This window comes from Trichosurus vulpecula, chromosome 5 (genome assembly GCF_011100635.1).
Source record: "Trichosurus vulpecula isolate mTriVul1 chromosome 5, mTriVul1.pri, whole genome shotgun sequence".
In the NCBI taxonomy this organism is placed as follows: Eukaryota; Metazoa; Chordata; class Mammalia; order Diprotodontia; family Phalangeridae; genus Trichosurus; species Trichosurus vulpecula.
Genome location: NC_050577.1, coordinates 152,252,446 through 152,271,575, shown reverse-complemented (window position 1 = coordinate 152,271,575; position 19,130 = coordinate 152,252,446). Strand labels below are relative to the sequence as shown.

Here is a 19,130-nt window from a genome sequence, read left to right as displayed (position 1 = left end):
ACTATACATACATACTTATATCTACATACATACATACATACATACATACATACATACATACATAGACACAGACATAGAGACAGACAGATATAGATTTGGTATAGATAGGCCAACTCTATAGACTGTCCTTCCAACTGTGTATCACAGTCTGAACACTTGGCATTTTTCATTCACTTGGCTTTTTCTGGGTTGATAATTAGATGTAACTGGATCTAATTTAGATGGTTCTATAAGGTTCTATGGTTTGGTGTAACCAACACATATTACAGAAATGTATACATGGCTTGAAAGCTGCTATTTTCCTTTCTTTAATTAGTTTTAATAAAAATAGTAAACAATGGACCCAATTAAGCTTACTTTGCAACTATGTAAGTTTAAACAAATGTTCAACCAATAAACTATCGTAGCAAATATCTAGTTATTCCAAGTTACTCTTTGCCTATTTGTTCCCATGTACTTTTCCATTCATGTATTTATAATTGCTGCATACTCTGTTCTTCTAGTTGTCGTTTTTTCCCTTTTTCTTTACATAACTTCGTAAAGGTCTTTCCATATTTCTTTCTACTCTTTATACTTGTTGATATAAATCGCATTATAATATTCCGGTGGATTAATATGTTTATTGAACCATTTCCTAATGGCTAGACATTCAGGTTTCTTCAGCTTTTTGCAATTACATGTAAGGGTGCTACAAAAATCTTTGAGCAGAGAGTTTTTTGTTTTGTGTTGTTTTCTTTTATTACGCTTTCAGATTATACTCAAATTATTGGATCAAAGGGAATGTTCATTTTTGCAATTTTTATTGCACTGTCAGATCACGCTCCAAAAATTTTACTAGTCTGCAATTCCATCAGAAATGAGTGTGTACCTGTTTTATCACAACTTGTGGGTATTAAATTTCATTGTTTTTAAATTATTTTTGCCAGTTCAATGAATTTGAGGTTGTACTCTAAACACTGTTTTAATGTGCATTTCGATGATTAATTAGCTTTTTTGTGTTTTTAAATATCATTGTTATTCCCAATTAACCCCAGTTTTCCCAAAAGGAGCCTTCCTCATAACAAAGGGAAATTTAAGCAAAACAAACCAATATCAACTCTGCATGACAAAATATGCAGAAGCAATTAAGAGGGTGTAATAGCAACTTAGATTTGTAGATCTTTCCCACCCATTAATAGGCCATGTGACCTGCTTACATCACAGGAAGCCTAAGTCACATGTGGTAGAAGGAGCCTGCTGAGAGGAAAATGAAATTGTGTCACAGGAAATGCTGAGAGAGCAGTTAGAGCTGAGGGAAAAGTGCAGCAGATATGTGACAGCTGTGCTTGCTGTAAATTTTGCTTGTAGGTGGCAAAGCCCCAGCAGGGGGGGTGGATGGTTTTGGGATGGCGAGGCTCCATGATGTGATGTTGCATACCGAATTCATTGCTGCTGTGATGGACTAGGCCGATGGCTTATAGGATCTGGTCCTCTGGTGTCTGAATAAATCGTTTACTCCTTCTACCTTCTATGTGGAGAGTCTTGTATATTTTGTGAAACACAACCACATAGGCATTGACAACTATCATCTATGTTGCGTTTATTGCCTTGCTGATACAGAGGGGGAAAGGATATATCTTAATATTAATGCTTTGGGAATCAAGACTATTCATTGAATTTCTATGAACTCTGTCTTTTAATGTTGACTTCCTTTACATTATTGTGGTCACTGTGCATACTAATCTCTTGGTTCTGCTTTCTTTGCTCTCAGTTCATATAAGACTTCTCAAGTTTCTCAGACTTCTGACTTTTTTAGGTTTAAGGTACAATAATATTCCACTTTGGTTACATAACAAAATTTGTTCAGCCATTCTCCAATTTATGAACAGCCATCCCAACCTCTTTGCCACCTTTTGCTCCAAAAAGTATTTCTATGAACATTCTTGCTATATAAGGTTGAACGTTTTAAAATAATTATGAAAAAAATGTTTCCTCTTTTGAAAATTGTTCATATTTTTTGATATTTGGCCTGGGAGTTATTTTTATAAAATTTTAACAGTTCCTTACATATTTCAAATTTCAACTTTCTTCCTATCATATTTACCACAAATATTGTTTCCAAATATGTTATTTTTCTTTTGTTTGTATTTTGGTACAGATCACATATAACTATCTTATGCCTAATATATCCTATTTAACAGAAAAAAACTCATCTCTCTTACCTATAGATAAAAATAACATTCAATTTTCTTCCATTTTAAAATAATTTTATGTGTAAGTCTATCCTTTAGACAAAACTCATTCAGGTATAGAATGTGAAATAAGAGTCTACATCTATTGCCTGTCAAACTGTTAGCAAAATTCCTTAAGTATGTTTATTAAATAATGAATCCTATCTCCAGTTTAAAAAAAAATTTTCTATATGTTTTTCAAACATTATTCTTTTGCATATATTTAGTTGGGTTCTTACATCTTTATTCCATTCCACTGATCTATTTTTCTATTTTTTCCCAGAACCAAATAATGTCGATGATAACTGCTTTGTAATATGTTTTAAAGACTGGGAGTGCAACACTACCTACCACAGCTTTCCTTTCGTATGTTCCTTCATAGTCTTATCTTTTCATTTTTCTTCATCAATGTAATTATGTAAAGAAAATCTTTGACATTTTCACAAGTACTGTATTAAATCTGTAAAATCATTCTGGGATTATTAGAATTTTTACTACGTTAATTTGATTCAATCATAAACAACTGATGTCCAATCACTGAGGCTTTTCTTTTTTATTTTAGTGTTACTGACATTTTCTTCATTGCCTTTTCTTGAGTAATAATGCCTATGCTTTTTTCCCAATGCATTTGGTATACTCCCTTATTTCAAGCATCTTGAGAAAGAAACACCATTCTGAAAATTAACTCTTCTCACAAATATAAATAGACCTCTAGTTCCAATTAAAGTGCTTTTATGTTTTAAGTAAAGAATTTCTAAAGAAAATTATTTGGGAATTGATTTCAATTAGCTTTGTCACTGATTCCAATGTAACTTTGCATGTCATTGTTCTTTAACAAATGAGTATGGAAGTATGAAAAATTAATATATCTGGCTAAGTGCAATAGATATGCTTATATATACACACATACATGTATGTATGTATATATACACGTGTGGTTGCATGTATATTCACATATATGTAATATATTTAAGTGCATATCTGTAACTCTTGCCAGATATGTATCAGTGTGCATATACATACTATATGTATATACATATACATACATACACATACATCTAGATATTTAAATAATCTCTCCCATCCAATTAAAATTAAAGCATCAGAGTACTCATAGAAGGAAAATAATAATATAAATAAAAATAGCATATAAATATAGTAATTTTGAAAAAGCTGCTGAATTAATGAAAACTAATTTTAAATGATTAAAGAAAATAATATTTCAACTTTAAAATAATGTGTACATTAATCTCATTTTCAGAGCCAAATAAAAGAACCATTTCAGAAGCAACAAGTTCATGTTTCTTATCCACACATAAAACAAAATATCTACTTAAAGTTTTTCAAAGCTATCTCCCTTTAATATTTAAACACAAACACAGAAAACAAAGGCTTAAACCAGAGTTAATAGTATTGACAGATCAACTCAGACACCGAGCCACAACTATTTGGGTAATGATGTTAGAAATACCTCTAGGACAGGAAATACACAAAAAATTGAGTTTGGTTCAACTTACTCCTACCAAAAGCTTTGCCAGAAGCAGTATTTCCTGCATTGCCTTTCATATGTCATAGGATTTGCAAAGCAATAAAATACAAGTGCAGTATCACAGCCCAGGCCTACAGTTTTCTACCTAGTATGACAATCAAGTCTTAAACTGACATGAACTGGCACATTTGAAGTAAAATGCTATTAAAATACTGAATTTTCTATTCAGGGAGAATAGCATTTATGTCACATAGCTACTCTTGAGAAGAAATGACCTTTGGAAAAAGATACAATTTGGTCACTTAAATTGATTAATGTTTTTGGTCTTTCCACCCAACCCTATTCCCAGATATAAATTAATGTTGCACAAATCATGACAGTGGGCTTATTTTTCACGTTGAAAGTTTTAACCCAGTCAGGAAAAAAGTTTCATCAACTTCTAAAGGATATGCTGGTTCATGTAGTCCCAAACCTACTGCATGAAACAAGTAAGAACATAAACAACACTAGTAAAACACTAAGTCAGCCAATTTAAAAGTCAAGTAATGCTCTGTACTGCCATGCAAAAATTACAAGCTGAATACATTTATTTAGTAGCTTGTAAATATGACGGAGTATAAAGAGCACAGGAAGAAGCAAGACCAATCTCTCAAAAGTAAAGGATATAGCTGAGAGTTTTAAGGGGATTGTTACATATACCTCTTGTTTCTGATTATAGCGTCAAGGTACATGGCTCCATTGCTACAAACTTGGAATTATGATGACTGTGGAAGAAGGGAGGGAAATGGGGAAGGAGAAATGGAGACTAAGCAGGTGATGATACACTACTATGAAGAAAAAAGATCAAGAAGGCAACAAATACCAACATCGTATTCAGTATCTGCCCCTTTGTACAGTGTACACTGCCAACACCCTTGCTGATTGAGTTTCCTCTTAGAATAGGTATGTCTTTTGGGGTTTCCTCCATGGGACGCAGGCCCTTTCTTCTTATATACTATAATTATTTGTAAGTTCTTTTAGATCCTGCTTAGCTCTAAAATTCTATTAGTTCAACCAAAGGATTCTGTAAAGTTGGAGGTTTTTGTTCTCGATCTGAAAACTAAGATGCTTTAGCTATCTTTTTTCCTGAACTCCTCAAAAAAAAGTTTGTCTGTTGCCTTCACTTCGTCTCCTTTCACTTATTTCTAAACTCACAATGGTCTGACTTCTGACTTCATCCCTCACTTGAAATTCTGCCATTTCCAAAGTCACCAATGATTTCTTAAGTGACAGATTTGGTGGTCTTTTCTAAATCTCATCCTTCTTAAACTCTTAGCTGCAATGGACACTATTCACTCCTCTCCACAGCCTCATACATACTCTGCTCTCCTGGTTCTCTTCTTACAAGTCTGATTCCTCATCAGTCTTCTTTACTGAATTATCATTTACAACATAACTGGTCACTGTGAATATTTACACTAAGGCTCTTTCCAAAGCCTCTTTTCTTTTTCTCTAACTTAGTGATCTCATCAGCTCACATGGATTTAATGGTCTATCAACGCTGATGACTCCCAAATCTAAATATTCAGGCCTAGACTCTCTCCTGAGTTCTAGTTCCACAATACCAACTGTTTACTGGATATTTTCAACTGCTATATCTCAAACAGAGAATATCCAAAACTAATCCTTTTCCTTAAATCCACCCCATTTTTTTGAATTTCTCTTGACATTATCACCTTCCTTAAGTCTCAAAGGCAAGTAACCTTGGGGCCATTTTCACTTCCTTTGTCACTCTCACAAATCTACTCAGTTCTTGTCCCTTGTCCCTCTCCATTTCTCACATCTGCCCCCTTTTCTCCACTCATACAGCCACCACACTAATTTGGACCCTCATCATCTACTGTCTGGACTTTTGCAAATGCCTCCTTACCTCTGTCTCCTGAAAGCCCTAGTTTCCTTCCAGAGCTCTTCACTGTCCCTGTCCCCCAGCTGCTAGCACTTTCTCAACAAAATCACCTTTTATCTATTTTGTATATGCATAGCCCCAGTTAGACCATAATCTCCTTAAGAGTGGGGATTGTTTTCACTTTTATTTGGATCCTGGCATCTAGCATAGTGCCTGGCACACTAATAGCAGGTGCATACTAACTGCTTGATTGATTTACTGACCTGTGTTTTTACTGGTGTAGAACACACCTAATGAAGAAACCTGTACCAATGCACACGGCAACTTCTCTCCAATTTATTATCTTAGAGAGTCGCCTGGTGAACCAAAACTGTAAGTGCCATGTCCAGTATCACATAGGTGTCAGAAGTAGGTCTTAAATGTCTTCCTCACTCTGAGGTCTCACTTTCAGGATTTTTTGTTTTGTTTGGAGGGGTGGCAGGGATGTAACTCAGAAATGCAATTTCATTTGTCTGTAGCAGCTTCCAGGGTAGAAACTCTATATTGATGTAGGTCAGCAACTGAGAGATTAAGTTACCCAGGGTCACATGGTCAGAGGTAGAACTGGACCTCAGGTCTCCCTGAATATACAATTGGCCTTCTATACAAATGATGCATGGCCTCTCATGAGAGGTTAAAGAAAATTCTTGGCCAGGTATGCTGGCACATAACCTATAATTACAGATACTGAGGAACCGGAAGCTACAGGATCTCTTGAGCTCAGGGGTTCTGAGATGCAGTGGTCTGTGCAATTTGAGGTCTAATCCATTAAACTGTAAACTCCTTGAGAGCAAGGACTGTCTTTTTATTAATTGTAAATGTATTTTTAATTGTAAATTGGAAAATGTAAACTTTATTCATTGTAAATGTAATTAATTATATTAATTATATGTACATTTTATTAAATGTATTGTGCTAAGGACAATGCCTGGAACACAGGAGGCACTTAATAAATGTTTATTGGACTGGCTTGGTCTGCAGGAAGTTCAGCACAAATATGGTGAGTATCTAGGAGCAAGAGGACATCAGGCTGCCTAAGTAGAGGTAAACCAGTCTAGGCCAGTAATGGAATAGGTCAATGCTACAAAGATCAGCAGTAGTACTGCACTAATGAGTGCAATGAAGTTCTGTCCTGGAGGCAGATGGGTAAACCCAGTCTTAAATTTTTTTTTTCAAATTTATATTAATTTATTACACTGGGAACATCAATAGTTGAGCTTTCCCATCACATCGACAGCAAACCGGCAATAAAGTTTGCTGCTATCTGCTATTTAAACAGCAGCTAATGGGCTAAATTAAGAACCATGGGAAAGGGAAGGGAGGAATAAGTATACATCAATGTCAAAACACAGAAAAATTCTAACGCTCATACATAAGTTTAAATAGTATGTTAAGCTGAATTGACTTATTCTTGACAGTACCATGCAATGAAAGAGAATAACAAATTCCATGTATTTTCCTAAAGGAAAACACCTTTAGGAATAAAGATATTTCAGACTAGTGATGAAGGGGTAAGAAATCCTATAGATGTGGCATAATAGTCTAATGGCTAAGATATTTAGTGCTATTACATAAAACCTAGTTTTAATAACAGGCTCTGCAACTAACCTTTTGCTCACCAAATAAAAGGAAATGAGAATAGCTTTTATTGATATTATATTCTACAGGCTATGAAGTGTTTTTTGTCACATCTTTTCATCTTTATAAAAACCTTGAAACTAATATTAATTTCCAAATTTTCCATATTAGGAAACTGAAGCTCAGTGAGATTAAGATATTCATCAGCAGATTATACGGTAGAGGTTATAGTAACAGAGGTGGGATCAGAACCCAGGTTTTCTGATTCCTAATCCAGGGATCTTTCTACTGTACCAACCTACCTCTATTTCACTTAGAACCGAGAGGGAAAAAATAATTCTCACCCATGCTTAACAGGAATGTTGTCAAAGTCGACTAAATTTTTAGCAGTAAAATTTTTAGCAGTCTTTTTACTGCTATAACCCTACAGCAGGATACATAAATATTTTATCAGACATTATGAAAATGCAATGTCATGATAATATATAGTAAAGAGCCAAAGTTTCCCATTAGCTTATTGAAAATAATAAGGTGAGGAGTGGATGTTGCCAGAAAATGGCCTACATGAAAAATACACTGCTTAGCTTTCAAAGGAATGCATTGACCTGGCAATAAATCCAGTCATATTATACTTCTACACAGCAATACATTTTAAAAGAATATCAATAAAATCATGATCAAATAAGATTGGTCCAACATACAATTTAATAATGCAGGATAAACTTGATCAGCATAAGAGCACAATTAGAAAAATACGAAAAAGACAATGTTAGTAAAGGCGTTAATGAGAAAAAAGTACATATTCATTTGCATTATCCCTTTTCTTGATTTATGTTAATTTAATTACATCAGCTATAATCAATATTTTCACCAAAGTTTCTTTCTAATTTTTTAGACCTACTACATGTGTATATCCAACAGAATTGGAATGTTTAAGAAGAGTGCAAAAGAATAACTTTATGATGGTCAAACTGACTTGGATACATGTATTCCTAAAATTCGCTGTAATTATACTCTCCCCTATTCTAACGTATTCATTAAGAATGAAAGCTTAAAAATAAAAAATTATAAAGTAATAACTCATAATAAATTACAATGATTTTTTTTACTTCAATAGACCCCTGTTCGTTTTAATTAAAATTAGAATCCTAAAAGCAAAGATTTGAGGGAAACAAATTTCATACAACTTGACTCCATACCAAAAAACTGAATCAATATCCAGAATTATAATAAAGCACAATTTTAGTTAATGGAATTATAAGAGTAGAATGAAGGAAATCAACAAAAAATCCTATTAAAAAACTTATTTGCCTTTTGTGTTCTTTCTGAAGTATCTATACATCTCTAAATTACTCTGTGATTTTCATTTTTCACTGCCTATAGTAAAACTTATAAAACAAGGATCAAAAAACCAAGAATTTAGAAATTTAAAGCTACACACACACATATATGTACAAACATAAATGTGTATGTATGTGTGTGCATTGTATACATATATGTATTATACACACACATACACAACTTTTCCAGAAAAGGGATAATACATCTCTAAGACAAACATAGCTTTAAATAAATACAAACCCTGATAAAAAGAAAGCAGCATGCCAGAGTTCTCTGAAGACAGCGCCAATAGTGTAAGAAGTGCTGGTACCGTGGTTCTGCACTGTTCCTTCCTGTGTGTTATCTGTCGTACTAGAGCCATCTCCTTCCCTATGCACTTCCAAATGTGCTGCTTTTCTTAATTTCCTTCATCAGAAGAGATTAAAAGTGGAAGGTAGCTTGATAAGGGTTAATAACCACTTGCTCTGTAGTGTGTTCAACAATTTATGTAAACATAAAAGTCAGGAACTTTAACACATAGTAAGATGCAGATTAAGGTTTAATCAAAACAACATTCAAATCCAGTTTCTATTGGTGCTAATATATTTGCTCCATGCTCATACTGACATATCAGTGGACATTTAGTAGTAAGGATCACGCTGAACAGATGTTTACAAAAGAATGTCTTTACTATTTTGGGGCCAATTATTTGCAGACAAAGAAAGAAGACCATGAGTAGAGCTAATTATAATCTAATTTTAATGTCATTAAAATACTATGAATACATTTTATCCTAAAAAAATGGAAATGAAGCATTGGTTTCAAATTCAAAACCATAATACTTGAAATTTGTGAAAATAGCGATCACTGAGCAACAATGATCAAAAGAGGAATCACTTCAATTGCCCTTTAAAACAGAATCTACTGTTACTAACTGGCCAATGAGACATAACAGGCTTATGTGGGCAAAGGGAAATATTCAATTACTTCAACATTTCATTACCACCCAATAAATGGGATTTAAAAAACTTTATTTAACCCACGTTTATGCTACATCTTATAATCTTAATAATAACATGATAATGTTAAATATGCCACAAGGCTAGTCACTGTCAGTAACTAAAAATTCTCTTGGGAAAAAATAACAAAAAATTACAAAGCATGACAATAGAGAATGTAGGTTTTGGAGATCAATTTTGGAGATGAGGGCTTCATATATAAAAAGTAATTTGACAAGAAAACACATTTTTGTGCAGATTAAAATAACAATAATCAAGAAACCTATAAAACACTGCACTGTTCCTTCCTGTGTGTTATCTGTAGTACCAGAACCAGAATCATTTAAACACACACATTCCTTGTTTGATGAACAACGCTGTCATTTTAGAACACTGTACCTTCTTCTTTTGCCCCCACTGCTAAGAGTAGGCTTAGGGGTTCTGGTTGAAACAATCTGGCAATGTACAGTTCCCAGTAGCAGCATTAGCCATACTGGCCCAATTACTTCAGTCAGAGGTATGCTATGTGGGCCTGGAGCTGAACAGAATAATACTATTGCGGCAACTGCAAAACAGGAAAGAAAATGTTTAATTATATTCATTGCCGATTCCAAAATTTATTTTCTAAAAAAAGTACTCATATTGCATGGTGCCAGCTAATTTTTAGATTCTGAATTAGAAGTTAAAAACATTACTTTAGCAAAGCTCTGTCAAACGCTTTTATTGTTAGCAGCAGGTTGAACTTGCTATTCAAAGAACTTGAAACCATGCCATAAGTCAATGACTAAAGTAAATATTTCAAAAGTACACAGAAATTGCACTTAGATCTAGAAAATAAAAGAATATGACTAATGTTAAATATATTTACCCCTTTGTGTTTTAAATCTAGGTCTCTGTCATAGCCTGATTTTGAAAATCATACATTTGTTAGAAAAGAAAAAAAATCTGTTTGGTTCCATCATACTAAAATTACTAATTAAAACTTTTCTAAGTATATTTTTTCCCAATAAAACTACTATATATACTCAAGGCTTGAAATTGTCAAGGATTAATATATGTGAAAGTATATATATATATATATATATATATATATATATATATATATATATATATATATATACACATATATATATGTATACACACACACATATATATATACACACACACACACACACATATATATATATATATATGTGAAAGTATTTTCTAAACCATGAAGCATTTCAAGTTAGATGTTGTTTTCCTGATGAATTTCAGGTTTCTCATATTTATATCCATTTTTATTGAAGGGAATAGTCCAAAAATCTCCTCCCTCCTTAAGTATTACTGATACCTCCAATTAATACAAATTTTCACATATAAAATATGACAATATAGCAATGGAAGATCACTGTGTGACTGTTTAGTCTTAAATTTCCTTTCTTCAGGAAAGACTATTCTTAAACCATCCCAGGCAAATAATGACAGTTGATGAATGAACAGACTGATGCAAGAAAATGCATTTACTACTTACTATATCCTTTCTGAGCTAGCATATAAAGCACGCTGCAAACTTTAAAATGCTACATAAATGCTATTACTATTATTATTGGGGAAGACACTTAAAAAATACTATCCCTGTCCCCCAAGGGGCTTACATTCCAATAGGGGAAGACAGCACAATCAAGTGGTGATCACAGAGGGGTATTTTGTTCTGGAGCAGGTGGATGGTGAGATCTACAGGGGCAGCTACATGGCTCCGTGCATAGAACATCAAGCCTGGCATCAGGAAAACGAGTTCAAATCTGACTTCACTTACTAGCTGCGTAACCCTGGGAAAATCAATCAACTTGTTTGCCTCAGTTTCCTTATCTGTAAAATTAGGATAATAAAAAGATCTACTTACTAGGGTTGTTGTGAAGATTAAATTAAATAATTGTGGAGTGCTTAGCAAATGTTAGTTGCTGTTATCCACTTCAATAATTCATTTTTCTTATCAGAAAAGTTTTACTCATTGGTAATTTCAATGCTTCATTCCACAATTTTAAACTATTTTGTGTTATTTTAGCATTCTAGTAATCTCTCCCTTAACATAACAGAAAAGTGTTAGAATCACAAGCTATTATAGTATATTACATGTCCTATCAGGGATAATTGTTATGTTGGATGTTTTTGCTTAACTAGGTTATTGTTTTTTGTTTCCTTAGGGAGAGAACTTCTGGGTTGGCCTAACCAATGAAGCATTTTTTAAGCACCTAAGATGTACCAGGAGACTGTGCCAAACACCTTCAAGAAGCATAGATTCTACTAGGGTAGAAAGTAAGAGTGTGTGTGTGTGTGTGTGTGTGTGTGTGTGTGTGTGTGTAAAATACCATACAAGGTGAAAAATTGGATGACATGAATACAGAAAATAGAACATAGCAAATAAGGAACAGTAAAAAGTCAAGATTGACAGGATCAAAGAGCTCAGGAAGTGGAGTACTGCGTAATAAAACTGAAAAGGCACACTGGGACCCAGTGGTAAAAAATTTTAAATGTTTAATTCAGATAGTTTTATTTGAGGCTAAAGGCAACAACTATGAAGGGAAGTATTTGTTATGCCAAATTATTGTTACACCAAAACCAAATATATCTTATATATACACAAAAGTCAACCTTCAGTAGCCTTTTTTCCAGATTAAATATAAATTTCTTTTGAGAACTGGAAAGGTGAATTATCTGTATCATACATTCTTTAGTTTCCATGTTCTCCAAGGCCCTTCATAATCTGGATATATTATGGTATATCCTATAAGGTGTAAGAGCCATGTAATAACAGAACAAGAAACCTTCGACAGGTCATCTCTTGCCTCCAAGCTATCATCATAGTTGCTGTAAAAACAAAATATAATACTTTATGTCTTAAAAGGTGCTTTTCCCTCATAAAACAGGCAGGTAATATAAGCATTATCTCCCTTTCATAGATGAGGAAACTCCACAGAGATGAGAAAATACAGGCTCAAAGTAAGATGCTGAAAATCATAAAACTAAGAAAAGTGGAGTTTGGATGTCAACCCAACTCTTCTGAATTCTGGTCCAGTGCTCTTTCTAGTAGACACTTGCACTATATCCAAAGAGATACAGTGAGATATCATATCAAAGAAATCCTCTCCCCAAATTAAAACCAAATATCCTTCCCATGATAAGTATTAAGGTTTTGAATAGTGAAGTAATGATGATGCTTCTAAGGGTGGTACTTTCCCTTCACACTTCATAGCATATTAAAAATCAACTTTATTGTCATTAACCATTAAGATAACAAGAAGCAGCAAAACCTAATATCATGAAATCTAAGCATTCTAAGCACTTATATATTTATCTAGAAGTAGTACAGTATGGAGCATCAAACAAACCTACAAACAGGTACCTACATTCAGAAGAATTAAAACTACTTGAAAGCAGGGACTATTTCGTTTCTCTTTGTATCAACAGTGCATCTCACTATAACAGGGATTTAATAAATGTCTGTTGAATTAAATTGTAAAGATTCCAGAATGTTGGTAAATCTTTTGGCAATAAGACAGGATGGTTACAACAATGGGGTATATTAATATATCCTATATGACCACTCACAAAATAATTACAGTATTATTTTCTTATTACAGGAAAACTTGTTTTAAAAAGCCATTTGTATTAAAAAAGTTGCCTCTTTCACAAAAAGGCTCAAAAATAAATTTTAATAAACAATTTATAAAGCCTACCAAAAATTCCTTTTTAGCTAGATGTTTTTCCTAGTACAATCATTCTACATACAAATTAAATTTTAACTTGCATATGCTTTGTGTTGTTTATTTAAATAAAAATAAGACACATCAAAAATTATTTCAGAGGGAAGACACATCTGTTAAATGCTAGACAAAGTTAGTTTCCCAGATAGGCACCCTTAGGCGCTTCCGTCCTAAGATATCTAATTTTCTTGTTAAGACTGGTGTTGATGTGTATCTACTGAATTGATTTTATAAATCCAAAAAAAAAAACCCTCTTACCTTTGAGGTTTCTATTAACCTTAGTGGTTCTCAAAATTTTACTAGTTGTTCCACAAACTATTAATATCTTACACATTTGCAATCACATGTGGGAATCTCCCATCTCTTCAGTTAGTGTACCATATTTCCTTGTGGCAAACAATAATACTATGCTACTAGCTAAAATAAAAGGCTGTGAATTCTTTTTTTTCCCAAGTGAAAAAAATTTTAAACACTATTTTATTTTTTCCCAATTACATGTCAAGGAAATTTTTAGCATTTATTTTTACAAGATTTTGAGTTCCAAATTCTTTTCCTCTCTCCCTCTCCTCCCTTCTTCCAAGAATGGTAGGCAATTTGATATAGGTTATACATGTGCTATCTGTAAAACATATATCCGTATTAGTCACCGTAGTGAAAGAAACAGATCAAAAGGAAAAAAAAACACAAAAAAGAATAAGTGAAAATAATATGCTTCAATCTGCATTCAGAGTACACCAGAGTTCTTTATCTGGATGTAGACAGCATTTTCCTTCAGGAGTCCTTTGTATTTGTCTTGGATCATTGTGTTGCTGAAAAGAGCCGAATCATTTGTAGTTGGTTATCACACAATTGTTGCTGATACTGTGTACAATGTTTTCCTGGATCTGCTCATTTCACTTTGCATCAGTTTGTACAAGTCTTTCCAAGTTTTTCTGAAATCTGCCTGTTCATCATTTCTTATTGCACAATAGTATTCCATTACATTCATATACCATAACTTTTTCAGCCATTCCCCACTTGATTGGCATTCCACCAATTTCCAATATTTTGCCACCACGCTATAAATATTTTTGCATGCATAGGTCCTTTTCCCTTTTTATGATCTCTTTGGGATATAAACCTAGTAGTGATATTGTTGGATAAAAGGGCATGCAAAGTTGTTTATTTAAATTTAGTATTTTATCCCCCCCATTTACATGTAAAAACAACAATTAACATTCATTTTTAAAACTCTGAGTTCCAAATTCCCTCCCTTCCTCCCTCCCCACCCACCCTCATTGAGAAGGCAAGCAATTCAACATAGGTTATATAGTTGTAGTCCTGTAAAACATATCCATAATATGTTGTGAAAGAAAACACAGACAAGAAAAAAAAAAAAACAAAAAAGTATGCTTCAATCTGTATTCAGATACCATTAGTTTTTTTCTCTGGAGATAGATAGCATTTTTCATCATAAATCCTTCAGAGTTGTCTGGGATGATTGTATTGCTGAGAATAGCTAAGTCATTCACAGTTGATCATCTTACAATACTGCTGTTACTTTATACATGGTACATTTCACTTTGCATCAGCCCATGCAAGTCTTTCCAGGTTTTTCAGAGAGCATCCTGCTCATCATTTCTCATAGCACAATAAGTATTCCATCATAATCACATACCAAAACTTGTTCAGCCAATCCCCAATTGATGGGCATTCCCTCAACTTCTAATTCTTTACCCCCAAAAGAGAGCTGCTATAAATGTTTTTGTGCATATAGGTCCTTTTCCTTTTTTATTTTTTTTGGGACATATACATAGTAGTGGTATTGCTAGCTCAAAGGGTATGCATGGTTTTATAGCCCTTTGAGCATGGTTCCAAATTGTTCTACAGAAATGGTTGAATCAGCTCACAATTCCACCAACAGTGCAATAAAGTCTCATTTTTCCCACATTCCCTCCAACATTTGTCTTTTACCTTTTCTGACCTATTAGCCAAACTAACAGGTATGAGGTAGTATCTCAGGATTGTTTTAATTTGCATTTCTTCAATGGATAGTGAGTTAGAGTATTTTTTCATATGGCTATAGATAGCTTTGATTACTTCATTTGAAAACTGTTCATATCTTTTGATCATTTATCAATTGGGAAATGGATCTTATTTTATAAATTTGACTCAGTTTTCTATATGTTTGAGAAATGAGGCCTTTATGAGAGAAATTTGCTTCAAATTTTTTCCACAGTTAATACTGCTAACTGTATTTCTCTCCATCCTAGTCCCCCCACTCCTGCTTATTTTATTCTCTCCCTTCACCCTGTCTCTCCTCAAAAGTGTTTTGCTTTTTATTACCCCCTCCCCCAGTGTGCCATCCCTTCTATCACCTTCCCCCCTTCTCTTATCTCCTTCCCCTCCTACTTTCCTGCAAGGTAAGTTAGATTGCTATACCCATTTGAGTGTGCACGTTATTCCCTCTTTGAGCCAATTCACCTCCCCCATCTTCCCCTCCACTGTAAAAGTTTTTTCTTGCCTCTTTTATGTGAGATGATTTACCCCATTTTACTTCTCCTTTTCTTTCTCCCAGTACATTCCTCTCACTCCTTAATTTTATTTTTTTAGATATCATCTCTTCATATTCAACTCATACCTGTGACCTCTGTTTATATATACACTCCTTCTAACTACTCTAAAAATGAGAAAAGTCTTATGAGTTGCCAGTATCATCTTCCCATGTAGGAATGCAAACAGTTTAACTTTAATAAGTTGCTTATGACTTCCCTTTCCTGTTTACTTCTCTTGAGTCTTGTATTTGAAATTCAAATTTTCTATTCAGCCCTGGTCTTTTCATCAAGAATGCCTGAAAGTCCTCTATCACACTGAATATCCATTTTCCCCCCTGAAGGATTATACTCAGTTTTGCTGGGCAAGTGATTTTGGGTTGTAATGCTAGCTCCTCTGCCCTCCGGAATATCATATTTCAAACCCTCTGGTCCTTTGATGTAAGAGCTGCCAAATCTTATGTAATCCTGACTGTGACTCTATAACATTTGAATTGTTTCTTTCTGGCTGCTTGCAATATTTTCCTTGACCTGGGAACTCTGGAATTTGGCTATAGTATTCTTGGGAGGTTTCATTTCGGGATCTCTTTCAGGAAGTAATTGGTAGATTTTTTCAATTTCTATTTTAGCTTCTGGTTTTGAATCTCAGGGCAGTTTTCCTTGATAATTTTTTGAAAGATCATATCTAGGCTTTTTTTTTTAATCATGGCTTTCACACAGTCCAATAATTTTTAAATTATCTCTCTTGGATCTATTTTCCAGGTTAGTTGTTTTTCCAACGAGATATTTTACCTTGTCTTCTATTTTTTCATTCTTTTGGTTTTGTTTTATTGTTTCTTGATTTCTCAAAAAAGTCATTAGCTTCCATTTGCTCCATTCTCACTCTTAAGGAATTATTTGCTTCAGTGAGCTTTTGGACCTCTCTTCCCATTTGGTCAATGCTTCTTTTTAAGGCATTCTTCTCCTCATTGGCTTTTTGGACCTCTTTTACCATTTGGCCTAATCTGTTTTTTAAGATGTTATTTTCTTCAGTATTTTTTTGTGTCTCCTTTACCAAGCTATTGACTCATTTTTCATGATTTTCTTGCATCACTCTCATTTCTCTTCCCAATTTTTCCTCTACTTCTCTTACTTGATTTTCAAAATTCTTTTTGAACTCTTCCATGGCCTGAGACCAATTCATATTTTTCTTGGAGGTTTTGAATGTAGAAGCTTTGACTTTGCTGTCTTTTGAGTGTTGTGTTTTGATCTTCCTTGTCACCATAGTAATTTTCAATAGTCATTTTTTTCCAATGTTTGCTCACTTTCCCAGCCTATTATTTGACTTTTAACTCTTTGTTAAAGTAGAGCTCTGTTTCCAAAATGCAAGGCACACTGTCCCAAGCTTCAGGGGTTTTATGCAGCTGTTTTCAGAGATACTTCCAGGGGCCTGTGAGTTTTCAGTTCTTCCACGGTGGTATGATCTAAAGAGAGGTATTCACTGCTCTCCTAGCCAATGCTCTGGTCCATGAGTGACTACAAGCACTCTTTTCTGCCCTGAACTGTGAAGAGGGTCCCTCCTCCACTGTGGCCACAAGTTCTGCTATACTAGTGCTCCTCCTTGCCCCAGGACTGCCACCCAGGGCTGGGGCCCACATCCAAATGTAGGCAAAGCAACAGAGTCCTGCCTCAGTGCTAGCAAAAACACCCCTGTAATTTTCTTCTCACCAATTGTTCAACCCCCTTACTGTCTGTGTGCTGAGAGCTCTGGAAACAGCTTCTGCCACTACAGATTCAGTCATTCTAAGGGCCTGCTCCTGGTTTGCTGGGGCTGCGGCTGTGCTGGCTTGGCCTGCACTGGACTGCATTCCACTCTCACCCAAGTGCAACAGACTCTTCCTGTTGACCTTCTAAGTTGTCTTTGGCATCTGTGGGTTGAGAGGTCTGGAAACTGCCTCTGCTGCCAGTGATTCAGTCCCCTGAGGCCTACTCTAGGTTTGTTGGGGCTGAGGCTCGGTCTGCACTGGCATAGACTGTGATGGACTGCACTCCTCTCTCACCCAGATGCAACAGACCTTTCCTGCTGACCTTCCATGTTGTCTTGGGCTGGAAATTTGTTTCAATCCATCTTTTTAAGGATTCTGCTGCTCTAGAATTTGTTTAGAGTCATTTTCATAGGTTTTTATAGGAGGGGTTTATGGGAGAGCTCAGGAAGGATCCTGCCTTTACTCTGCCTTCTTGGCTCTGCCTCTTTTATATACCTTTGGGCACAGTTCCAAATTGCTCTCCAGAATGGTTGGATCAGTTCACAACTCCACCAATAGCATTTCAATTTTCCCACATCCTCTTCAACATTTATCATTTTCCTTTTTTGTCATATTAGCCAATCTGACAGGTATAAGGTGGTACCTCAGAGTTATTTTAATTTGAATTTCTCTAATCAAAAGTAATTTAGAGCACTTCTCCATATGCCTATAGATAGTTTTGATTTCTTCATCTGAAAACTGCCTGTTCATATCCTTCTAGCATTTATCAACTGGGGAATGGCTTGTATTCTTGTAAATTTCACTCAGTTCCTATGTATTTGAAAAATGAGGGCTTTATCAGAGACATTTTCTGTAAAGATTGTTTCCCACCTTTCTGTTTTCTTTCTAATCTTCGTTGCATTGGTTTTGTTCGTGCAAATGCTTTTTAATTTAATATAATCAAAATTATCTATTTTATATTTTGTAACGCTCTCCATCTCTTATTTGCTCATGAACCTGTAACTTACTTAACTTCTTTAAGAATCTGGAAACTATATCACTTGGTGAATATATGTTTAGAATTAATATTACTTCATTGTCTATGGGACCTTTTAAGCAAGATGTAGTTCCTTCCTTCTCTCTATTAAGTAGGTCTATTTTTGCTTTTGCTTTGTCTGAAATCAGGATTGCTACCCCTGCTTTTTTACTTCAGCTGAAGCATAATAGATTGTGCTCCAGACCCTTACTCTGTGTGTGTCTCTCTGCTTCATATCTGTTTCTTGTAAACAATATATTGTAAGATTCTGGTTTTTGATCCACTTTGCTCTCTGCTTCCGTTTTATGGGAGAGTTCATCCCACTGACATTCACAGTTATGATTACTGTATATTTCCCTCCATCATCTTTTCTCCTCCTGTTTGTCCTCTCTCTCCTTTCATCCTTTCCCTCCAGTGTTTTGCTTCTCTCTACCGCCTCCCCACACCTGCCCTCTCTTCTGTCAGCCCCCACCCTTTACTTAATCTCCTTCCTACCTACTTTCCTGCCATGTAAGTTCTATATTCAACTGATTGTATATATTATTCCCTCTTTGAGCCAATATTGATGAAAGTA

General features: G+C 34.6%; 1 protein-coding gene across 5 annotated transcripts in view; it reads right to left on the bottom strand.

Annotated features, from left to right (window-relative positions):
* PHTF2 (putative homeodomain transcription factor 2) overlaps positions 1-19,130 on the bottom strand; it is a 183,699-nt gene that overhangs the window by 50,860 nt on the left and 113,709 nt on the right. For 4 of the 5 annotated variants that reach the window (XM_036758937.1, XM_036758941.1, XM_036758939.1 and 1 more), the window contains 2 exons: positions 9,919-10,084; positions 8,783-8,947 (listed from right to left, as the gene is read on the bottom strand). In XM_036758937.1, the coding sequence (XP_036614832.1) occupies positions 8,783-8,947; positions 9,919-10,084 (331 nt within the window). The remainder of the gene's footprint in view (positions 1-8,782; positions 8,948-9,918; positions 10,085-19,130) is intronic. The other variant, XM_036758940.1, reaches the window with a different exon arrangement.